Source organism: Oratosquilla oratoria, chromosome 27 (genome assembly GCF_046742065.1).
Source record: "Oratosquilla oratoria isolate Oo_2021 chromosome 27, ASM4674206v1, whole genome shotgun sequence".
Lineage (NCBI taxonomy): Eukaryota > Metazoa > Arthropoda > Malacostraca > Stomatopoda > Squillidae > Oratosquilla > Oratosquilla oratoria.
The window spans coordinates 50,360,193-50,385,356 of NC_134803.1; the positions used below are offsets into that span (position 1 = coordinate 50,360,193).

Below are 25,164 nucleotides of genomic sequence, written 5' to 3' on the forward strand. Positions count from 1 at the left end.
AAGGGGGAAGAAACCTTTGGTATATAGTTAGCTAGATAGAATCATTTACAAGTTTATTTGCCAAGGAAAAAAAATTCTATTTAGAGAATTCATAGGACACTCATGAAAAGAAAAGTATAAAATATACTTCAAACATCAATGACCTTGTAAAGTCCAGTTTCCTTGTAATTGGAGTGTGTGGGGGAGCAGCAAAATTGAACCAAACGGTCTTCAGCTCAACAGTGAAGGATGTGATGTCCTTTTTCTCATTCTTCCTCTGTGGTTTAGGAAAAAAAAAAAAAAATTATATTACATTCATGATACAATATGTGAAAGACCTCTTCTGTATTCAATTTCCAGTGCAGATGGGAACTTCTGACATCAATATAAAGCATACCATTAAATTACATCATTTCAATACAATGATGTACTACACACTATAGTATTCCATCATTCTAATAATATACATTGAATACAGTGGCTGAAAATGGTCCTTTTTTATATAACAAACAGGTTACACATGAATTAATAATCAAGAATAATCTATACAAATGCAAAAAAAGAAAAAAGAAAGTTTTGCACACCTGTGGGCACTGTGGTTCTCTACTGCTGCCATTGACTGACGAGACTGAATGTGCTGCCCCCGACTGATTAGAAACGTTGGACATCTGGGACACAGAACAGGAACCTTCGTGGGTGTCTTTCCGACTTTCGCCATTTGAACGATTGGCCTCTGCAGATGGGGGTCCTGACCCCCCTCCACTACTTGCACCACCTCCACTTCCACTTGTACCAATTCCTGCCGAGTTGCCACCATGTCCGTTGCTTGAGGCCTGTGGAGCTGAGGTAGATCCCATGGATCCCATGGTTGTTTGGCCTCCACACCCTGCAGGTGCTCCAGGACCATTTCCATCACTTCGGTGACTGCCTTCTTCTGAATGCTGACCAAATCCTTTTCTTTTCACCCCCCTAGAAAATTTATAAAAATTTTAATTGAAAGAAAATCAATATTAATACACACCAAAGGACCTTTCCCCCCTTATAAGAGGAGTGGCTAATTCAAAGCACATGCCCTCTACATACACATTAAAACCCATTTCACACCCCTCCCATCTCAAACACCTCCTGGATGAAGGGTCATCTCTGTGCCCTGCCGCACTTCTTGGATCAAAGGCAATGCAGAGTGGATAGGTTTTTCACAAGAGGACCTGACAACTGCAGCTGGCTTGCCCCCACAGGGCATCATATGGTGACAACTTCCCTCCTCATCCAGTCAAAATAATCTAAAAATCAGATGAAAAAAATATTCCCTTCAGGCCACGTCCTTTCATCCATTCATAACCTCCTCCCATTCATTCATATCTTTTGCACTTTCTCTTCCTTACTTGGCTGACATGTGTATAACTATGCAAGCAATAGCCCACTACAGGGATCAAGTATCTATGAAACTATAAAATCAAATAAGGCACCTGTAAGAATACTTTTATTTTTTCCTGACTAATAACTATAACTTACTTCAGAGATACATTTTCGAGGCCAGCCTCAAACATGATAAATCCCATACGTTCATCCTCCAAAGCTGCTCCAACCGTGTACATGTCTTCCTCATCTTCCTGATCCCGGGATGCACGATTGAACATAAACAAGACCTGTGGGTTACAAATCAATTAATATAATGATATCTTCAACACCTTTCATACTGAACAATAATCGTTTTGGTTAATGCTAGAGAACTTTATCCAATTTAGCAGGATCATCTCCAGGTAATGCTCACCTTTGAGCGATGGTTGGGTATAGCAGTAATGCTGGCATCCTTCAGAAGAACACTCTCATTCTTTAGGCGTCGCAACTGTACATGCATTTTGGAGACACACACGGATACCATCGTCTCTTCCTGTTGCCTTTCCGAAGTCTCAATGTACACTGGCTCCGACAACAAGTCTACATTTTGTCTTACTTTAAGTTTACCCTGGAAAATCAAAGTTTCTCGTCAACATACAAAATTGTTTCAGAAAATAATTGAAGGAGATAAAAGCAGGTTCACCATATTTATTGAAGTGGCGAATAAACTAGCTCACATTTTGTCTTACTTTAAGTTTACCCCGGAAAATCAAAGTTTCTTGTGAACATACAAAATTGTTTAAAAAAATAATTGAAGAAGATAAAAACAGGTTCACCATATAATGAAGTGGTGGGTAAACTAGCTCTGGCTGTGGGAATGATGTGTGTTGGTGTGCTGTCTTTGACCTGAGCAGTGTGGAAGGGGGACAGAGATGACCCTTCATCCATGTGGTATTAAGATGGGAGGGACAGTAACCGTAACTGGGTTTTGGATGAGTATGGGGTGTAGGGTCCTTGTTCTCATTACAAGGCGAAAAAGGTCTATTGGTGTATGCATGTATACATGTATTTCCAAAGGCAAAGGTCTCACTTTGTATCTTTATATACTTCACTTAGTAAATGTCATTAATTAAGATTGTGAATGATGGAAGTAGGTCAAACTTGGTCATGCTGGAGCCTCTTATTAAAAAAATAAATAAATAATTTACAATCAATTATATTTAAAGTCTGAATGTGGTTTTCTGATATGCTCTACTCTTTTCTGACAAAGACCTACCTTCTTCTGTATAGTTGGGTCATTAGGATTTCTCATATACATCTGGACGGACTTCTTGGACTGATGACCTGCATAAAACTGCAAGTCGACACCGTCCAGGCACACAGAAAACAAGGATACACACGTCAGGTCACGAACGTTGTCTAATGCAGAAAACGAAATGACTTCTTCCACCACAGATGCTTGCAAGAGTGTAATATTTACCTGAAAGTAAATGCATACATATACCAAAGGCTTTTTTCCCCCTTATAAGGGAGGTAGCCAATAAAAACAAAGGCATAAAAACCACTCCCACCCATTCCATCCCTATCACACTCCACTCCCCTCCACCCTCTTCCCTCCCTCTTATCTTGGCACCTCCTGGATGACAGGTCATCCCTGCATCTTGTCCACTGCCCTGGGTCAGAAGCAGTGTTGCAAGACACAATAAAACCCATAAACATACAATGAAAATAATAATTTCAGCTCTTTGGGGGCCAACTGATGGAACCCACAAAGTATGGTGGGCTGACATGATAAAGGAACACCCTCACCCCTTTCAGTCCTACTGTGCTCATCTCTTTGTTTCATTCCCACTTAAACCCTCTGTTACATGCAGGCACATTGTTTAAGAAGAAAGATAAGTACATGTGGACCATAATGGTTGGGGGGAGGTGAGTTGAGAAGGTGTTAATGGACTATGTAGTGGTGTCCAAAATGAGGATTAAGAGAGTTCTGGACACAAGTGTACTTAAAGAAAAGGGTAGTGGACAGTGATCATTATATGGAAGAGAAATTGAGAGTGGAGATTAAGTGGAGGAGGAAGTAAAGGTAAGCAGAGAAGTGCTGAAGGAGAGCAAATTCAATGAGAAATAGAAAGAATACCCAGCGAAGCTGAGAGAAATATGGAATGTAGTGAAGGATAAAAGAGAAACAGGAGTTGTATTAGTCAGTCAATCTGTTGCCCCAGGTCTCTCTTACAGTATACCCACAATGCCCAGGAAACTGGCAATGGCCACTGGGTGAATCCATAAGTCATTCAGAGAAGGTATATTGTGTTGTTGTCAAGGGTATGTTAGTGCGTGGTATTGTAAAACAAGATGATTTGTGTGTCTTACCCTTGGAACAGAAATTTGCCCTTGTATTTGTTGGAAGCAGCTCTCTTGATACGTGTTGCTTAAAATTGCAGACTGCTCTGGTGTAGCAGCCTTCTTGTCACGTACTCTGGACCAATACATGTAGCGCTCCTTTTTTAAAGTGTTCTGTCCTTCAACTGACTGTGAGGACTGAATATGTGCTTTGTTGATGATAGTCAGTGGATGAAGAGTTTCCACAACAGGAGTTACAGCCTGAAAAGAGGAACATAATAACTCACGAGTCAAAAACTGAAAGATGATAACAGGGCCCGACAGATGAAACTGGTTTACCCACATTGTATACAGGCATATTATAGTATTCTTTCTTCTTCCACTTACCTCCAACATAAGCTGAGCAGAATCAAGAACCATGGGTGATAATGTAATATCAACCTCCTTCTTCAATTTCATTACTACAGTAGTCCTTGTAGTGTTAGCATCACACACACCTCCAACAATGTCCTGAAACAATAAAGTCAACTCAGTCTTAGATTTTACATGTGAAGATCTCTTTTAGGTCATCTACAAAACACATGGGAATACCATGACAACATTATCTCCCCACCATATACAGCATAATTACGTCAAATACCTCCTCTTCTGGTTTATTTTCTTCATGTGACTCTGGGCCAGTCCCCCACAGAAAGACTGGTGTGTCCCAAGCATATGGGTGGGATGGAGTTCTTCCTGAAGGTGGTGGTGGTGATCTTGGAGGCATCTGGCCGAGTGAACCATTGGCTCTGCTGGACATCCTAATAGCTGTAAAGCCTTCACTCAGTTTCTCAAAGTATGGGAGGGAAGATCCCTCACCGTTGTTGCTCTGTGTATTGCTGAAGGACGGGATTGGGGCTGACCAGTTCTGACATCGTAACTGTGGGGTGAGACAGGAATTCAACAACAGAATGAAATATTAATTACTGTTTGCAAATATCTTAAAGAACTACACTTAAACATCCATCCACAGCATGATATATCCATACATATACCAAGGGCTTTTTCCCCCTTACAAGGGTATAAATCCACTCCCACCCATTTCATTCCCACATACTCCACTCCCATTCACCACCCCTCCCTCTCTCTTTTCTTGGCTCCTCCTGGATGACGGGTCATCCCTGGATCTTGCCCACTGCCCACAGCATGGTACCCAACAATTATGAATCACTGCAGCCTCCACAAACACAGCACACCCACTACACAACATAGCAGAACACCCACACACACCATGATACATAAAAAAACACCCAAATACCTAAATCACACACAAATACTCTCTTCTCTTCCTCCAGAACCACCAAATACCAGTCTCTGGAAAGATATTCATAATCATATCACTCACTGCTCCATTAACACACTAAAAGACAACACACTGCTGTATGCCAGACACCCTGATATCCATCCCTCTGAATCCTCTCCCCCACAAAAGGACAGAGTCCACCTGGCCAGACTGTGGTGCAGCCACCACCGAGCCCTTCTAAGCTACTAGAAGAGATTGGATGACTACATTGTGGACAACTACCCAGGATGTAACACTTCACCCCATATTATTCAACACATAATGGAAGACTGCATTATACACAATCATGCATGCAAACAATGCAACATACACTCTATAAAGGATCTGTGGGAAAACCCTGTTCCGGCTGTGGCATTTCTTGGGGAGACGGGACTGCTCAGACAGACAGTCTAGGGAACAACAACAACAATAATTGAGAAAACCTGGGAATAGATTCCAACTACCCCAGATGCAACCACCACCAGACAGAGGACATTGAGCATCTTCTTCACTGCCCTATTCTCACTGTCCAGACAACTGTTTCTTTTCTGAGTGAATTGTGGGTCAAACCAGTTGCTGTGGCCAATTACCTGGGGGTCATGGGTTTTGACGATGATTTGGAACATAGTGGTAATGTTAAAGGTCCCACTATACCAACCTGTTACATTCAAAAGGCTACCATGATAGAATATGATTCTCACCTGTGTCATATGATTGATGTACGAAGACATAAGCAAGGGTGAATCAATGATTGGTTTGTTGAGCTGCATGTGCAAGTCTACAAGTGCAATATCTTCCTGGGATGATAAGGCAGAAATGAAAGAGGTACTGGAAATACTGGCAACCTCAGAACTACTGTCACTGGTCTCCTCTGCTGATCCCTGTAAAAGCAAGCAATTAGTGTTCTGCAAGGGAGACTTGGAGTAATATATTAATATAAACCTTTTTTTTTGCTTACCGATTTCTATAACCATACATACACATACATACATATACCAAAGGCTTTCTTCCCCCTTACATGGGAGGTAGCCAAAAAACAAAGGCATAGAAACCACTCTCACCCCTTCCATCCCCTACACTCCACTCCCCTCTACCCTCCTCCCAGACAAGATTGCCAAATCATAACAGTAATGTTTATTTGCATTAATTTTTTTCATGTATATATGTATATGTAAATTAGACTGGATGCTCACACTCAGATCCATATTGTACATAAAATAGACATAAGGAATATGTGTATGTAGATTGTAAAGATGTGTTGGTAATCATCACATATTTTCTTCATTTCTCCCTAGGTGGCAAGTGACAGATGAAGCCCGACTATCAAGCCAACAAGTTTAACAATTACAGCAAAGAACCCAGAGAAGTTTTACACACCTCCAATCCAACCAATGTAGTTACAACCTACATTCTGGTGGCAGCGGTGGGATATGAACCCACACCACCTAAGAGACTGGTGTCGAGAATTATCATCTCCTTCGATGTCGTGTGCACATGCACGCATGCATATAGAGTGAGCGTGAACTCTGAAGATACTCTCCAGAGACCATCTATTGTCACGGATCTCCCAAGGGACAGCCCATTGTCCCTAAGTGACCAAAGGACCCAACTTTTCCAGCCAACACCCCTAACTGAATAATAGGCCTCACCACATTTTGGGCCGGACACCCGAAACATCTGCTTGATCAGAAGAAGCTGCCAGCATTTGGGGAAACCCCTACACTGAATGAGCCTTACACCTATCTTCCATGACCAACCTTTCTTATATTTTTCCTAATGTGAATATAGAAACAGCCTACTTGTAAACATGTTTAATCTGGCAACCCCCGAGTCTTCCTTAGAGGTTGTATTGTATATATAAACCAGAGAGCAGTCTAGAACATTAAAGCAAAGAAGACCTATAAGGGTTTGATTCTCCAAACACCTTTAACCTTCAATGTAGAGAGAAACAACAACTCTACACGAGCATGTTGCTAGACAATACCTATATGCATTTATACTTACCCTTGAGTTTATGAATTATTCAGTTTATATTTGTGCATGCATACTTGTGTGCTCATGGTGCAAAGTAGTACATGGTAGTAGGCTTGCTCTACTGGATGCCTACTGTGTGATTTGACCTCAGGCCACCTGCAGTGGCCACCTGACTTCCAAGCTCAAAGCAACAGACAAGATTGCCAAATCATAACACTAGTGTATATCTGCATTAGAATAATGTTTTTCATGTATATATGTATATGTAAATTAGACTGGATGCTCACACTCAGATCCATATTGTACATAAAATAGACATAAGGAACATGTGTATATAGACTGTAAAGATGTGTTGGCAACTGTCACACATTTTCTTCATCACTCCCTAGGTGGTAAACAACAGACAAAGCCCAACTGTCAAGCTGACAAGTTTAACAATTAAAGCAAAGAACCCAGAAGTCTTTCTCTCACACCTCCAATCCATCCAATGAAGTCACAACCTACAAGATAATGATCAGACTGCCTTCTCTGAAAACATTTCCATCCAGAATTCTTCCGATCTTTCTTTTGTGAACCCCTACATAGTTCATTAACACCCTCTTGATAATCTTCCCACCAACCAACCTGGCTCAAATATACTTTCTTCTTGAATACTGTGTTCACCATCATTTCCCTTTTAATACACATCTCTATTCCTTTATGAGCACAGTTATTACTCAAACAAATGAATGATGTGTGACTCTGATCCACAGGGGATCCCAGTACGCTATCCTTCTATTATTTCTTCTACCATAAACTACAGAACTTACCTTTACCTTTTTCTTTTCCTTGCAAGGCATGTGTGGACTCTTCTTGTAAGAGCCTTTTGTAGACTTTGAGGATCCTAAGGACAAGGATGAAGAAGTAGACCCTGAGCTACCAGATCTTAGAAGTGATGTCTGGCTGTGTTCACGATGGTGGCCACTACTCTGCCTCGATGCACAGGGTGAAGGAGTCAATTCTTTTGACAAATTACCCTTCTGGCCACTGTTATGTAAAAAAAAATATATATAATTTTTATCCCCATACGATGTAAAAACCTGCATCCAGCCAAGTAAAATTCTAAGAGATGGCAAGCTTCCTCTGACATTTTACAAATTATCAAAATTATGTGTCAACATCTAATTTGAAATACACTTTGATTTTCATCTTCACTTAAAATGTGATTCTAACCTAACACCACTAGATGATCTCTGAAGAGGAGAAAACCCATTGCACTGCAGAGAAGCATTGTCACTTGAGTGTCTCTGCCGATCATCTGATCCCTGCATTATGCTGACATGGGAAGAGCCTCCTGACATGGAATCCTCATGACTTCCGATGATAGTAACCTACAAAAATATGCCCCAAAAATTTGGGTTACAAGGTACAAATCAACTTTCTTACAATTTCTGATGCACCAAATTATGACTATGAGGACCACAATGGAAATAAGCTTACATGCTTTTTTGTTATCCTTGGCATTTGTAACTGTTAATTCAAACTGTGTTCTTTTCATTATCTGCAATTCATGTATATTGATGCAATGCCAAATAAACTTACTTAATACTTTGAAACTACAGAAAAGCATACCTGGTCTTCATCGGCAGAGAAGAAAGCTTCAGAAAGTGTTTCACTTCCAATAGAAACTGTTCGTTGTACAGACGAAAGGAAATCTTGTTGACTAGAGAGAGACTGACGAGAACTAGATTCAGGTACGCTGTTCTCTGATGACCTTGTAGGCACTGCTACTGTAGCTGCAGCTGCTGCATGCAGTGGCAACTCAGTCTGCAGGGAAAGGCTTGAGGGCATTTTGCCCTGTTTTCCTGATGATGTATTTACATTATCCACAGACAAACGTAAATCCGATAAACTTCCTGGTGAGAGGATCTCCCCTGCCGGAACTTTCAAACCAACTTCTTTGTGTACTTTGGAGAGGAGGGCCAAATCAAAGCTTGTCCTCTGACGACTAATGGGTTCTGATTCTGCTGTCTGAGGATCAGAGTCTTGACTAGTAACCGATACTTCTCTGTGATACACTCTCGGATCCAAGCGACAATGTTCGTGTGCGTCTCCTGACTGATGATGACTACTTGTGCGCACTGATACTAGCTGAGGATCTGAAGGCGATGCACTTTTTGCATAACCAGAACTGAGAGCATATTCATCTTTGTCTGTGCCTTCACTCAGCTGTAAGCAACGAATGACATCCACATATGCATTGATATCAAGGACAAGTTGCCCTTCATTAAGAATGCTCTGTCCAAATCCGGGATCCTGACCAACATCATTCACTCTGAAAAAATAAACACTTCATTGGTAAAATATCAAACTACACACAGTTTTGCTTTTTGCTATGTCATATAATTTGATATATGAGAGGTGCAAAGAAAAAAAGAAGAGAAGGAAAACTTAAGATAAAGATGAGTGGATGGGTGGTGAGATAAACACAGGGAACCGTTTAGGGATTTATTCTGACGTTTCGTCCTTACCAGGACTTCTTCAGAGTACATGTACTCTGAAGAAGTCCTGGTAAGGATGAAACGTCAGAATAAATCCCTAAACGGTTCCCTGTGTTTATCTCACCACCCATCCACTCATCTGTCTTAAGATAAAGAAGCCAAAAAAGGAGAGCAGATGTAAAATGGGGCAAGAGTATGACAGAAAATTTTGAAAGTAATGAAAACATGTTTTGGAAGGAAATCAAGAGAGGAAGGGAAGGTGAATCAAATAGAGAAGAGAAGGTCAAAGGTGCACATGGAGAGATGATTATGGAAGAGGTGGTAGTAAGAGGAAGATGGGCAGAGGGAGGGAGGGGTGGTGAATAGGAGTGGAGTGGGTGAGGATGAAATGGGAGGTAGTAGAACTATGCCTTTTGATTTTGGCTGCCTCCCTTGTATGGGGGAAGGAGCCCTTGGTATATGTATGTATATAATTTGAAATGATACTATTAACTCTTGCCTCAAATTTCACAAGGTGGAAAACTTGCTGCTCCATAATGGCTGGCAATGGTTTTTGGGCCCTTCCACAGAAAACGGATAAGAATTCTTACCTATACTGAGCAACGTTAAGTCCCTCATAAAAGTCCACTTTGCTTGGCTTGAAGAACCTTGGTCCATTACGATTTGATCCAAAAAATGCACAACCCCCTACACACCCACACTTGCTGTATATATTCTGGGGAACTTTGGTGATTTCTTGTGGCCACAAGAACCAAAGGCGTTTGCTCTTTTGGTCATGAAGCTTGAGAAACCTGAAAACAAAGAATAACATCAAATAAAATTAAAAATAATCTGTATAGGAAATCCATACATTTACTCAGTAACAGACAATTTGATTGGAAAAAAGAAAATTAAAGATAAAAAGAAAACCGACATGTATTTAACAATGAAATTCAAATGTGCTGGATGTTCCTTTACAAAAGGAACTATTACAAATCAGCAATAAAACTTAGACACTTCTTTCAAAGATCAGCATATTGGTAAAACCTACCTATGTTGAATGAGCTGCATGTCATGGTGCAAAATGTCAGTGCTAATGGCCGCGTCAATGTACAGGGGCCCCAATATCACAGAGCCTGCCTCAATCCACATGTCCCCATTCACAGCTGTTGTTGTAGATCCCATCATTCCAATGCCTGATCCTGATAATCCAGACATTGAGGCACCTTCAGCCCCTCTCCCAACACTACCTACATTAATGCTGTCTTTAGCACCAGCCTGACCTCCACAAATATAATTATGTAGGCGGACATTTTGTATATGGGCGGTCACTCCAGACTTGGTGTGCTGCCCATGCAAGTTGCAAGTAGCGATGCGTACTGGGAACACCTGTCATACGTACAGAAGGGAATAAAATCAATCAAGAGATAAAGTATGTTGAAAACAATTTCACACAATATCTAAGTTACTGTCCTCCTATTCCAGAGTGTGCAACTATACAAGGAACCAATGACAGTGGTGGCCCTCCACAGTGAACATCAGAATCCCAGCCACCCATACTTGGCCTCTGTACTGGTCCCAAGACCTCTATCAACTCTGTATTACCTTCATCTTTTCACATAAGGTTAGTTGATAACTTGTGATTGCTTCCCTCTACTACTACTACTACTACTATAAGCCAGTGACATAGGAAGTCCCCACTAATGCAACACAGACAACAGTCCAATTTTTCCTGGAGAGATCTATGGCATTTCTCCTCAATTTTGGAAAGTGAAGGCAGTGAGTGATGTGTTCATGGCAGTGGAAATTTTTGTATTGGGCTATAAATGCACTTCCAAGGATGTCTGGCTGTCTAGGATGAAGAGCTACACTTTACTTTTGTGCTCATAATCACCCATAACATGTTTATGCTAAAGTAATGTAGTCCTGTATCCTTTTGGAGGTATTCACATGAGGTACTGGAATGGTTAAATCCTATTCATGGGAAGGCTTTATTGTTATGTTATAGATTTTGACTGGGTAGGCTGTGCATGAAAAGGAGTAACAATGTATGGAATAGTATAATACTTTGTGGGCTTCTGTTGCGAAGCTTTTCATTACGGCAAAATACAAGCACAAAACTTAAACAAAAGTATCAGCTTACACACCTGCAAATTCATATCAGTGCCACCTTCAACCAAATGCAGGTCAATGAGGTCAATAGATGCCCGGACCATTTTGTATTTGATGGTGTCGGTAGTTGGGCAGAAGTGGTCTGGGGATGTGTGCTGACACTCTGGCTGGGGTGACCCATGGAAGCAGATGTGGTATGGACGTGGATGACGGAGGCAATTCTCAGAGTCTTCAGCCGTAAAGACAAAGGTTTCAATGGCTGTCACAACATGATGTAGCTGAGTTGGGTAAAAAAAAAAAGAAAGATCATTGGTTAAAATGTGGGAGTAGGTGCAACAAGATCATTAATGACCTCAAATTAATCAACCAGTCTATTAACCCAGGTGTTCCTACATCTTTATTGGAGAAGGGTGGGGTGCTCTCTCATTTTGCTTTTATTTTGCATATTTTTGTTATTCTTGTTTTCTGGAGTTCTGCATTTGAAGAAAAAATTATCTACAATGTTGCCTTACTGCTTCAGTGACAAAATTTTAATCAAATGGATCCCACACCTTATTTTTTTATTTTGTTTTTTTTAATCACCCCCATCTGGGGTATTTGCTGGATGCTATTGTGGGGTTAAAAGCCGCTCAGTAGCATGCAGCTGATACTTTAGGGTCTATATTGGGTGCCCCTATGGACCAGTGCCACACATCACTCTGTGGTAGAGAAAATCTGTATTCATAGAGAAATTATGATACTTTATTATTCTGCAACTGTCCCTCCATTATGCTGTTCCCCCACTCTTGTTACTGTACTGTACCATTTTTCTGAATACTCATTTTCTTATTTCACTGAACCCTGTGGTGGGGGGAAAAGAATACTGCCACCAAGTTTTCCCAGAGTCGTAAAACGCGACAAAAACAGGATGGGAATAGGACTAGGCATCCTTCTCCCTGTAGCCCCAAAGGGGATATTCCTAAAAAAAAAGCAAAGGCATAAGAGGGTCTGGGAGGAGTTTCCCAAACAGAACCCTAAAGTTTGGATTTTTTAATGTGCACAGATGTGGTACAGATGAGATTAAAAGGGAATGGATAGGCAGTATGTTTGTGAGAAGAAAGATGGATGTGTTGGCCTTAAGTGAAACTAAGCTGAAAGGGAAAGGTGAGTGAGTTTGGGAGTGTAGTTGGGAGGGTCTCAAGAGTGAAGAGAGGACAAGGGAGAGAAGGGGTGGCTACACTAGTGAGTGAAGAGATAGGTAAATGTGTGGTGGAGTGGAAGGAGCTTTCTTCAAGGTTAATGTGGATGGTGAAACTAGGAAGGGAGATGTGGGTTTTTGTAAGTGCATATGGACCTGGTAGTGAGGAGAGTGGGAAAGGGAGGCTTTTTGGATAGATTTAAATGAAGCAGCCTTGCTGTGGATGTGCTGTGTCTTGTGACACTGCTTCTGACCCAGAGCAGTGGGTGAGATGAAGGGATGACCCATCATCCAGGAGGAGCCAAGATAAGAGGGAGGGAGGGGGGTGAATGGGAGTGGAGTATGTGGGGATGGAATAGATGGGAGTGGAATTTATGCCTTTGTTTTTTGGCTACCTGCCTTGTAAGGAGGAAAAAGCCTTTGGTATATGTATATATGTATTTTTATAATGTTCCTCCTTTGTTTATACAGACGCTCCTCAACTTACGTTTTAGTTACATTCCGAACGGCCGAACGTAAGTTGAAAATGAACGTAAGTTGTTACTGTACTATACATCCGTAAATTCTATTACCGTATCTTACAAAACACCCCTAAATAATTAATTATACACATAACATTGTAAAATAATAACATTAATTTAAAATAGATTAAATTCAAGCAACATAAATTGAGATGGTGGAGGAGGAGGGAGGAGGAGGATGAGGCAAGGCACTTTCAGTCTGTCGTTTGTGCAATGTAAACAATGGATGCAGCGTCATCCGTAAGTATCGTTTGAACTACGGAGAGCGCGCTAAACTAAAAAATTCACTCAATTTTTTTTTTTTACAATTTTTTTTTACAGTCAGTTCAAACGTAAAATCGAAAAAACGTAAAACGAATGAACGTAAGTAGAGGAGCGTCTGTAGTTTGTTTTTCCATCAACAGATTGTGTTTTCCTTAGTATTCTTTCTTTTTATTAATACCTGGAGTATTATTGATTATATTTCTAAGCCTCTAGGAATGTTTTTATTGTTAGCTTTGAGTATGGAATTCATAAGCTGTTTTGTTGCCTTTTCTATAGTTGGATACAAAGTTATATAAAAGTTCCCAAAATCTTTTTCAATCTCTTTAGTGTAATGAATCCATTCTACTTTCTTGTATTTTATAATTGTTTTTATTACAAATAGGTTAAGGTTGAGTCAAATGAAAGAATAAAAAGAAGAAAAGAAAAAATGGAGAAAAGGTGATAGTGTTGAAAAGGGTGATAAGAAGGTGGGAAGGGAGAAAACAAGATATAGGAAAAATAAGGTGAAAGAATATCTAGTAATACATAGATATGTGACATCATGATGATGTGGTTTAACATCACAAACTCCCCCCTATCAGAAGGCTAGGACGGTGCCCATCACAGAGGACTTTGTAGCGTAGAATTTAATGAACCATGCACCTTGTTCAACTTCGCCAGTGGCAGGATTCAAACCGCCATCCCCTTGACCTTCGTCGCAAGTAACAACGCCCTAACCCGCTCAACCAGCGAGCTTCCCGGATATGTGACATAAGATGTTGAAAAGACAGAAACAGAAGAAGGAAACCACAAGTTTCCCTTCAAATACCTGAGGGGCGGTCAGTTTGCCTGTAAGTGACCCAACTGTGAGTTCAACCAGCCAAGCATATTCCAACGTCTCTTCATCTAAGGCACGCTCTTCTGAACTAAACATGGCATGGCCCCTCATCTGAAAAGAAGAGAGAAATACTGTAATGAATATAATTTTTTTCATTTAGTAATGCACCTTCTGGTGCAAATGGCCTGACTTTCCTATTTTCAGCTAATGAGAAGTCATTGTTTAATTTGTTTACACTTCCCATCATCCAGGAGGTGCCAAGATAAGAGGAAGGGAAAAGGGTGGAGGGGAGTGGAGTGTGATAGGGATGGAATGGGTGGGAGTGGTTTCTATGCCTTTGTTTTTTGGCTACCTCCCTTATAAGGGGGAAAGAAGCCTTTGGTATATGTATGTATTTCCTTTGGGAGTCTACTAACTTGATAATGAAATGCAAGTTGAATAAAATTGCAATGGTGGCCTCCATGTTTTTATCCTTTCATCCCCAAGTTGGGACTGAACCCAAACAATCTATACATTCAAGTCTTCTGCCAAGTGAGATTCCTCAATGAAATCCCTCTTTTTCCCAATGCCCCTTTTACCCCATCCATCCAACTCATCCTTGGTCACCCCCTCATTATCACTCCATCCACCTCTGCCTTCCACACTTCTTTAATAATTTCTTTTCACTCATTCTTTCCATGTGTCCAAACTATCCCAAATACTCTTTCATCAGCCCTATTTCCCAACTCCTTTTCCACCCCTACTCTCCTCTTCACCTTCTCGTTTCTCACTCTATCCAGCCTAATAATCCCTACCATACTTCTCAGGCATTTCATCTCAAACCCATTTAAATTTGTTTTCTCTTCCTCTCTTATGTTCCATGTTTCTGCCCCATACAGTGCTCTCAACACAATCATCCCTTCATACAATCTCCTCTCAGCATCCATTCCCAAATGTCTATTTCTCATTACACTTTTGAATCCCCCAAGGCATTTATTTGCTTCTATCAACCTACATTCCACCTCCACTTCCACTTCTCCCTTTCCCACCACATTTACTCCGAGGTATCTAAAGCTATCCACTTCCTCCAGTCTTCCTCCCTTAATACTCACTTCCAATTTGCTGCCATCCTCTCCCCTTGTACATCTCATCACCTTACTTTTACTCACATTTATCTTCAAATTCTTTCTTTCACATAACTTCCCAAACTCAGTCACTAACTTCCTTAATCCCTCCTCTGATCCTATTACAAGTGGAGTGTTGCCAGCAAACAACAACTGGCTTATCTCCCATTTTCCTCCATTTTCTTTAACCATCTCCAATCCCCAATCCATTACCCTTGAACAGCAATGGTGACATGACACATCCCTAGCGAGTCCCAACTTTACCACAAACCACTTGCTCTCTCCATTTCTAATTCTAACACAGGCTCTACTACTCTCGTAAAAACTCTTAACTGCTCTCAACAGCTATCCTCCTATCCCATATATCTGCAAAACCTCCCACAGTGCCTTCCTGTCTACCCTGCCATGAGCTTTTTCCAAATCCATAAAAGCCCAAAAAACATTCTTACTTTTTCCTAAAACTTTCTCACACATCTGCCTTACCACAAAAATCTGATCCACACAACCCCTACCTTTCCTAAACCCACAATGTATGGAGAATGATTGTGTATGGATGATGCTGTGATGCATGGGAGTGGGTGGGGGATGGGGTGGTGAGGGAGTATGTGTGAATGATATTTTGGATGCAGCTCGAAGGGATTTCTCCCCATTTCCTCTTTTTCCGCACGAGGGGATGAAGAGGGGGGTTGCCAATTAAATGAAGCAACCTTACTGTGGATGTGCTGCATCTTGCTGCATTGCTTCTGACCCAGGGCAGTGGGCAAAATGCAGAGATGAGCTGTCATCCAGGAGGAGCCAAGAGAAGAGGGAGGGAGGGGTTGTGAATACGAGTGGAGTATGTGGGGATGAAATGGATGGGAGTGGATTTGGCTACCTCCCATGTAAGGGGGAAAAAAGCCCTTGGTATATGTATGTATGTACCAAGTGAGCTATGATACACCCCAATAACCTTGTTCTTATATCTTATTTGTTCTACAACCATGAATATGACGAAATTGACAAAAACACATAAAGAGACATATAACTATATCTTTGTACCTTTACAGGTTAAAGCCCTACCTGTAATCCTGTGAGCATGACAAAGCCTTGGTTAAGCTGAGCATGACGCTGAGGTCGAGCTACCAGATCTACAGTTGAAAGAATGAGGGGAGAGACAATAACTTGAAGACGGGTCTCACGATAACGCTTGTCCATCTCAAAGATCAGACGATCCATAGCTACTGTAGGGCAGGCTGGGTCACTCTCCATACAGTCCTAATGAATACATAAGTATATAAATACAAGTTTACATTTCCATATACAGGTAGTCGTTGACTTATAATGTATGCAATTTATAACACTTCCACTTATGATCACTTTGTGTCATTACTCAAACAGCACAGTATAAAATTGTTATAAAATTGTATAAAAAGTGTTTGATTTGATCCACTTGGCACTGCATGGTAATATATGCACCTATTCATGCACACCAGCTTCTCTTATACAGTCCCTTTACCTGTTTACACATTTCTACACAAGGACAGTCATCTGCTGAGTACTTTGGGTCTGCATATTTCCTACCAGCAAAACTGAGCAATAATTATCATTATCACAGAAAACCTCACAACATTTCTTCTTTGAGTGACTTATTGGGTAATCCACAGGCTGTTGTTGGAAGCCTCTGGATTGCAAAGCTCCTGCATGAAACAAATATACCGACTGATTACTTTACATTAAACATTTGACCTCTGCTCCTTCAAGAATTTAAATAGAATTCAAACTTACCCTCATCAAATGGCCAAAGACATTCTGAATGTTAATATTAACTGTCACTTCAAATGGCCTGTACTTTCGACAATCAAACTCCGGCTTCTTATCCGTATAAGTAGCAGATTTGTTATCATCTTGCTGATTGCCACTGGTTGTATCTTCATCAATGTGAGACTGATGCATGGGTGTGAATTTTTGTTCCTCTCCAAAAATGTTTTCCTGTAAAAGATACCTTTCAGTGGAAAAATTCATCATCATTTATATATCTATCTATCTACATACCAAGGGCTTCTTCTCCCTTATAAGGGAGGTAGCCAAATCAAGGTATGCACCCACTCCCATCCATTCTACTCCAATCCACCAACCTTGTTTCCTTCTTATCTTAGCTCCTTCTTTATATTTATAATATTTCTATGATAAAATTCATTATAATAGATATATTATAAACATAGGCAGACCTAAGTCTACATCTAATTCTTTCACAAACAATGACAATTCATGTCAGTGCATGACCAACCTGTTTGAACCAGCTCTGGCTGTCAGGCCTTAGCTATATCTATCTATATAGCAAGAGCTTTTTTCCCCTATTAACCCCTTCCATACGGTGCCGCACACGTAGGCGTCATGGACTTAGATCTCGGTGGCAGCAACCAATGCCAGCCGTACGACGTGTCGTAATAATACTCGCATCATAAAATATAGTCACCGCTTATATCTGGGTAGCTGCTTCAGTTAGCGATATGGCGAGTGAGTGTGTCACTGTGTTCAGCGCCGAAGAGGTTCAATCTCTACTTAGCAGAATTGAAGCCTTGGAGGATGCTGTTAAGTGCCTTAAAGAGGAGAATCGAGTTCTCCGCTCGAAGGCCCATAATACGGAAGACAAAATTAGCGATGAGCATGGATGGAATACGGTGAGAAATAAGATGCGGAAAAGTGAAAAAAAGTCTTCACCAGCCCCACTGAAATGCAAAAACTCGTTTCAAGTGCTGGCGAATCTGCAGGAAGAAGGAACTAATGAAATCCAAGAGAAGAAGGAAAGGGCAGACGCTGGATCCCTGCCCACAGGTAAGATTTTGGTAGTTGGAGACAGTCAAGTGCGGTATTTAGACAGGGTTTTCTGCGACAAAGATAGGAAACATAGGACGCAGGTGTGTTTCCCTGGAGCGGGCATAGGAGATGTTAGAGATAGGATAGAGGAGTGTCTAGTAGGAGAAGGTAAGGACCCAGTAGTTTGCTTAAGTGCCGGAGGAAATGATATAGGTAAGCTAGGGAGTGAGGAATTATTTGTGCGGTACCGGGATGCGCTAGACAAGATCAAGAATAGGGGAGGTGTTCCTGTAGTATGTGGAATCCTTCTGAGGCGCAGAGTTGGAGGCATGTGGCATTCCAGGGCTATTGCAATGAATTGCAGGCTGGCAAAACATTGTAAGGCCAATGGATGGGCATTTGTCGACAACTGGGACCGCTTTTATGGTAAGAATCACCTATACACAAGGGACGGAGTGCACTTGTCTCCCAGAGGATTTCGGCTCCTTGCTGAATCCCTTGAGCGAGAAGTAGGCATCCTACAGGGTTTTTTCGGGTAGATTATGTGGGAGAAGGGGGGGAAGTATCGGAATATAGTTTAGGCAATAGAAACAACTTAGAGGACTGTGTAAAAAATCACCAAAGCAGGTGGAGGGAAGATAAACTTAAAGTTTACTATACAAATAGCAGGAGCATAATTAACAAAATTGATTTGCTGCGAGGTAAAGCATGCGTAGAAAATTTCGATATTATAGCTATTACTGAATCCTGGATCAACATGGCTGATAAACATTTTCTTCCGGAAATCGAAATAGAAGGATATAAGTTTTTTCATAAGGATAGGGTCGGCAGGAATGGGGGAGGTGTAGCACTTTTCGTTAAAAATACATTAACCCCTTCCATACGGTGCCGCATACGCAGGCGGCATGAGGAGCAAGTGGATACGCGAGGCTGCCATATCGGCGTCTTGATTATATTTATTGTAGTCGCCCCTGTGTTTTTACATTCTCCCAAATGCGCCCTTAATCCCATTCTCTGTGGTTTTCAAAATTCGCGGGTGAAAGAGAGAACGATCGATATAAGCGGCGACTATATTTTATGATGCGAATATTATTTCGTTACGTCGTACGGCTGGCATTGGCTGCTGCCCGCGAGATTTAAGTCCCGTATTGAAGTGGTTAAACTGTATTGTCAACAATTCGATTAAGGAAGAGGACTGTACGGAATCTATTTGGGTAGAGATTATAGGCAAGAATAAGAAAGCTATTATTGGCGTCTTGTATAGACCTCCTAACCTCAGCATTGAGCAGACTGATTCCCTGATTCATGAAATTCACAGAGCGTCCCAGTACAAAAACGTTGTAATCATGGGAGATTTTAACTATAGAAACATTGACTGGGAAACTTTAATAGGAGATCATGAAGCGAAGAAATTCCTAGATGTAGTGCAGGATAATTTCCTAAAACAAATGATTACCGATCCTACGAGGGGACAAAATACCTTGGACTTAATTCTAACAAATAATGAGCACCAAATTAGCAGCGTAATAGTGGGAGATAGTCTAGGCTTTAGCGATCATCAAGAAATAAGATTTAATGTTATTTGGGAAAAAATAAAAAGTACGAATAACGTTCAAGTACCAGACTTCAGGAAAGCAAACTTTGACAATATAAAAACCTATTTGAAATTGAATACGAAAAGCCAGGCGGACGTTTCAGACATTCTTGATTCTCGTTGCGGGGCTAGTCAGGTGTGGGTCATGGACGGTAAGAAGCATACCTTAGGTCAGGTCTGGGTCAAAGAGGGTACTACGCATACCTCAGGGCAGGTCAATTGGGGGCGAGGGCCCAGCAGTCAGGTCAGTAATTTAAATGACATGTATAACAATCTAACTGATCTAATTATTAATGCACAAAATACATTTATCCCCCTAAAGTCAATACGGAAAAATAGTAATACTCCCAAATGGATGACGGACAGATTGAAACATGAGATCGGAATGAAAAGAGGACTTTACGTAAAAATGAAAAACGGGGAATCACACCTTAGAGCACATTATAACGAAATGGCAAAGCTGGTTAAAAGGAATACACGTTCAGCGAAACGTAATTATGAAATCAAGGTTGCCAGTCAAGCAAAATCCAACCCAAAGGGTTTCTTTCACCTCTATAGAACAAAAAATAAAGAAAGAATAGGACCAATTAAAAACAATGAAAATGTCATGATTGAATCGGAAGAAAAAATGAGTGAGGAGTTTAACAATTATTTTCTATCGGTATTTACTGATGAGAGGTTAGATAAAGTACCTGACTGCGATCCGATTTTCAGAGGGGATGAAGAAAGTAGTCTAACTAATATCAGCATTAGTAAAGAGGAAGTAGTCAAGCAGATTGACAGACTTAAAGCTACAAAATCTCCGGGTCCAGACGAAATTTTTCCAAGAATGCTTAAAGAGTGTAAATTTGAAATCTGCGACCAGTTAACTGAAATATTCAATAAATCGGTAGACACTGGTTCTGTTCCAACTGCTTGGAGGCAGGCAAACGTTGTTCCTGTTTTTAAGAAGGGAGATAGATCATCTATATGCAACTACAGGCCAATCAGTTTGACATCGGTTATAGGAAAAATGCTTGAAACAATAATAGTAAATAGACTCAGAGAACACATTGAAGGGCATAATTTAATTCGTGTTTCACAGCATGGTTTCTCCAAGGGTAAGTCATGTGTGACTAATCTTCTATCCTTTTACACTAAGGTATATAAGGCGGCAGACAACAATGAAAATTACGATGTTATTTACCTTGACTTTAGCAAAGCGTTCGACAAAGTGCCACACCAGAGACTACTAAATAAAATCAAAGCCCATGGCATAGGAGGAAAAGTGTTAGAATGGATTAGAGCTTGGATTAGTAACAGAAAGCAACGGGTCACCATAAATGGAATAAAATCTAGGTGGGGCAATGTTACTAGCGGGGTTCCCCAGGGCTCGGTTTTGGGTCCCTTGTTGTTCATTTTGTATATAAACGACTTGGACGAAGGGTTAAATAGTGATGTTAGTAAGTTTGCGGACGACACTAAAATAGGACGCCTAATTAGGTCAGGAGACGACGCCCAGATTCTGCAGGATGACCTTAATAAGCTGTTAACATGGTCGGTGAAGTGGCAAATGAACTTCAATATCTCTAAGTGTAGCGTGTTAAACGTAGGGCTACACAACCCCGAAAATAGATACAACTTAGATAACACGTTTTTAGAAAAATCTGAGTGCGAGAGGGACTTGGGAGTTCTGGTGAGTCCGGACCTTAAAACCAGGAAGCAGTGTATTAGCGCCAGAAATAAAGCTAACAGGGCATTAGGCTTCATTGCTAGGACGGTAACGAATAGAAGTGCAGAGGTAATTATTAAACTCTACCTAGCGATAGTTAGACCCATCCTTGACTATGCGGTACAGTTTTGGTCTCCGTCCTACAGAATGGACGTAAATTCATTAGAATCAGTACAGAGAAGAATGACCAAAATGATACAAGGACTCGGAAATTTGCCTTACGAAGAGAGGCTTAGGCACCTAAACTTACACTCTCTGGAAAGACGCAGAGTGCAGGGTGATCTAATAGAAGTGTTCAAGTGGATCAAAGGCTATAACAAGGGTGATGCAAACAAGGTCATCATAATAAAACAACAGGGCAGGACTCGCAGTAATGGGTACAAACTGGACAAATTTAGATTTAAGAAGGAAATAGGCAAGAATTGGTTTACTAATAGGGTGGTCGATGAATGGAATAAACTTGGTAACCACGTAGTAAGCGCTGAAACTATCAGTTGTTTTAAAAAACGATTAGACAACTTTATGGATGGGGATGACAGGTGGTGATGGATACGGAGCTGCCTAGTGTAGGCCTTATGGTCTTTTGCAGTCTCCTTTATTTCTTATGTTCTTATGTTCTTATGTTCTCTCTTCACCCGTGAATTTTGATAACCATAGAAAATGCGATTACAAAAGAATTAGAAAGAATGTCATTATGGAGGGGCGACTACAATAAATATAATCAAGACGCCGATATGGCAGCCTCGCGAATACACTCGCTCCCCATGACGCCTACGTGTGCGGCACCGTATGGAAGGGGTTAAGGGAGGTAGCCAAGTCAGAGACATATACCTATTCCCACCCATTTCACTCCCCTCCACCACCCCTGGGTCAAACGCCAACTGCCCTGGGTCAAACGCAATGCAGCAAGACATAGCACATCCACAGCAAGTCTGCCTCACTCAATTGGCAGCCCCCCTCTGTCCCCTCATGTAGAATAAGAGAAGGCCCTAGCTACAATGACTTAGGTCTACTTTTTTTTAAATAAAACTGAATCAATCTTATATTACATGAACTACAAACCTTGAGATGAACAAACTGACGAAGAACAGAGCCGTATAATTTTATTTCAGATGGTTCAATGATCCTCAAGTCCACAGCAAAAGTATCAGGTGTAAGCGATGTTGGATCAAACTGCTCCGGTGTCAGGGTCTGAAAGAAAGTTATACAATTACACACATCAAGAAAATATATGTAACCTGGGGTTGGATTCTGAGAAGTATCTACTTCCCACTGCCCATCTTCAAAGCCTGTCAACAGCCTTAGCTCCACATAGCAATCCACTTATGATGACTAAAAACTTAGTCTCAGCACTGGGTTGTCCCTATCAACTTCCATAATCTTTTCACCAACCTAGCAAACTCAATCTGCATAAAATGGTATTAAGACAAAAGAAACAAAAGGAGAGAGGAACCTATCACTACAAGTGAGAAATTCGCTATTGGACAGTGACATCAATCAGATACCCCCTGCTACAAGTTGAGGTCGGCTCTCTGGTGAAAAAGGAGATGGGGTCGCAGGTAGCTATCTTTCCTAATCTCAGGAACCAGTAGCATTCCAAGTTCAGAGAGTTTTGTACCTCCTGTTGCCGAGCAGTTTAAGGCACCATCTTGGTAGCCTCTTGGCATCGGAGCAGTAGGTTTGAGTCCTATGCACGATGGCCATATAAATCATCTGACCTATCACTATAAGTTTTAAACTTTATCATTTTTCCTTACCTTGATGATATCTATTGGCGACTTCTTTTTATGAGGAGCTCTGATGGGTGAGAGAAGCAACTCCTCCTTTTCTGGGGTGGATACATTTGCTTGAGGAGATGGGCCAAGGGGTGGTGAAGGATGGTAAGTGTAGCCAACGTTCAATTTTAGTTCTGGTACTCTCCAACAGTCAACCCAACCAGCACTATAAAAAGAAAAATAGCATAACTAATGCAGTCAAACATATCACATATAGTATGTGCAAATATAATCACATAACTAAATATTTGTCATAAAAATATGGACATTTTGAGATATTACAATCGGGTCAGTTTTGAAAAGATGATCAAGAATGAGATCTCTCAGAAGAAATGTTGGATTGCTGTCCCATGTAGTGTCAGTGTGGGTCTGTTTCTGTTACCTTATATGAAAATGTGGAGGAAATTCAAAGATGATAGAAAGAGACATTTGGCCCAGTCCAGACCCCAGATGCCAGTCTCTTGGGGTTACACCTCCAGATGAAGGTGTGGGTGTTAATGATATCCGAAGATGAGCAGCAGAGAGATGATGTTCTCCAATAGTTCCTCAATATCTTTAATTCCTATTTGAATAAGAAATATCTTGTGTAACAATTCTATCAAACCTTTACCTTAGTTTGCAATATTTCCTCCACTTGTCATTGTTAAGACTTGTATGAGGACGGCCCTCTCGGTCTATGAGTTTAGCGTTGCGGTCCAGAGCTGTGATAATATTGCGCGTCGTGTTTGATGGTGGAAGGTAGAGACTTAAATCCACATTCTCTCCCTAATGGAGAAAAGTTATTGAAGAAAAGGTAAGAATAAAAATATAAATAAAGAGCATTAATACATGGAAAATTTATCTTTTATAATGTGAACTACCTATAAAATTACTAGATATTCTAATGAAGGAATGTACCTGTATAAAACAAAACCAACTACAGTTACTGTATGCAAATAAATAGCCGCATGAAAAGAATGCCAAATGGTAAAACAAATTCTCAGTGGTTTTATATGAAAAATTGGACACCTTATAAAATTGCACTTGTTACAGAATGCAATTAAACATTATAGTAAGAAACAAGGAAAAACTAGTGGCATCTATTTTATGTCACTCAGATTTGGTCTAAGTCTAAATAACTCAATGGTATTATTCACATACATATACCAAAGGCTTTCTCCCCCTACACGGGGGTAGCCAAAAAGAAAAAGGCATAGAAGCCACTCCCACCTATTCCATTTCCTATATATTCCACTCCCCTCCACCCTCCTCCCTCCCTCTTATCTTGGCATCTCCTGGATGATAGGTCATTCCTGCATCCTGTCCACTGCCCTGGGTCAGAAGCAGTGTCACAAGACACAGCACATCCGCAGGTATTATTCACACTGAACAATAAACACTGTGTCGTCCTGCACTGCTTCTGACCCAGGCATTGGGTAGGTGACACAGATGATCCTTCGTCCATAATTCTAATTCATGTGGCTTCTTTTAGGTAAGGAGCTGCTTTGAAAATAAACAAAGGGTAACAATCTAATGTAAGAATCTGAAACTAAAGCAACATACAAGCCGACTCACCAAAATTATGAAGTTTAGAGTAACGGTCTCTGGTAAGAAGTCCCCAAAAGGCAGACTGAAGTTGAGTCGAAATTTATCACCACAAAATGCAACATGAGCTGTAGAAAGAAATACTGTTACACATAAAATCACGTAATAGTAAAATTTACCAATAATAAAACAAAGACAAGCCCATCTTTTTTAATTAAGAGCAAACATTTATACTACAGGAAGTGATAGGGAGAATATTGTGATGGGCAGGCTGTATGACACAGATAATCGACATCGTACACCTAGCAACAGTGGTGCCCCAAAGGTCGTGTAAGACTGTCCTGCTGGTCATT

General features: G+C 40.8%; 2 protein-coding genes across 17 annotated transcripts in view; one reads left to right on the forward strand and one right to left on the reverse strand.

Moving 5' to 3' along the window:
• LOC143040046 (uncharacterized) overlaps positions 1-16,592 on the forward strand; it is a 99,153-nt gene extending 82,561 nt beyond the window's left edge. The window contains exons 2-3 of one of the 2 annotated variants that reach the window (XR_012967683.1): positions 10,903-11,041; positions 16,458-16,592. Coding sequence is in view for 1 of the 2 variants with exons in the window: in XM_076210649.1 (XP_076066764.1) it covers positions 6,294-6,623 (330 nt within the window). In the remaining variant the exon portion in view is untranslated. Of the gene's footprint in view, positions 1-6,279; positions 7,006-10,902; positions 11,042-16,457 lie in introns of those variants that run through there. The other variant, XM_076210649.1, reaches the window with a different exon arrangement.
• tweek (transmembrane protein KIAA1109 homolog tweek) overlaps positions 1-25,164 on the reverse strand; it is a 101,975-nt gene that overhangs the window by 64,649 nt on the left and 12,162 nt on the right. For 14 of the 15 annotated variants that reach the window (XM_076210642.1, XM_076210645.1, XM_076210644.1 and 11 more), the window contains exons 13-34: positions 24,842-24,939; positions 23,898-24,052; positions 23,270-23,453; positions 22,575-22,703; positions 17,176-17,379; positions 16,471-16,665; positions 14,300-14,419; positions 11,565-11,807; positions 10,469-10,806; positions 10,029-10,229; positions 8,570-9,272; positions 8,171-8,328; positions 7,768-7,984; positions 5,686-5,865; positions 4,304-4,582; positions 4,051-4,173; positions 3,694-3,924; positions 2,597-2,800; positions 1,754-1,948; positions 1,495-1,628; positions 564-948; positions 144-256 (exon numbers count right to left, since the gene is read on the reverse strand). In XM_076210642.1, the coding sequence (XP_076066757.1) occupies positions 144-256; positions 564-948; positions 1,495-1,628; positions 1,754-1,948; positions 2,597-2,800; positions 3,694-3,924; positions 4,051-4,173; positions 4,304-4,582; positions 5,686-5,865; positions 7,768-7,984; positions 8,171-8,328; positions 8,570-9,272; positions 10,029-10,229; positions 10,469-10,806; positions 11,565-11,807; positions 14,300-14,419; positions 16,471-16,665; positions 17,176-17,379; positions 22,575-22,703; positions 23,270-23,453; positions 23,898-24,052; positions 24,842-24,939 (4,789 nt within the window). The remainder of the gene's footprint in view (positions 1-143; positions 257-563; positions 949-1,494; positions 1,629-1,753; positions 1,949-2,596; positions 2,801-3,693; positions 3,925-4,050; positions 4,174-4,303; positions 4,583-5,685; positions 5,866-7,767; positions 7,985-8,170; positions 8,329-8,569; positions 9,273-10,028; positions 10,230-10,468; positions 10,807-11,564; positions 11,808-14,299; positions 14,420-16,470; positions 16,666-17,175; positions 17,380-22,574; positions 22,704-23,269; positions 23,454-23,897; positions 24,053-24,841; positions 24,940-25,164) is intronic. The other variant, XM_076210633.1, reaches the window with a different exon arrangement.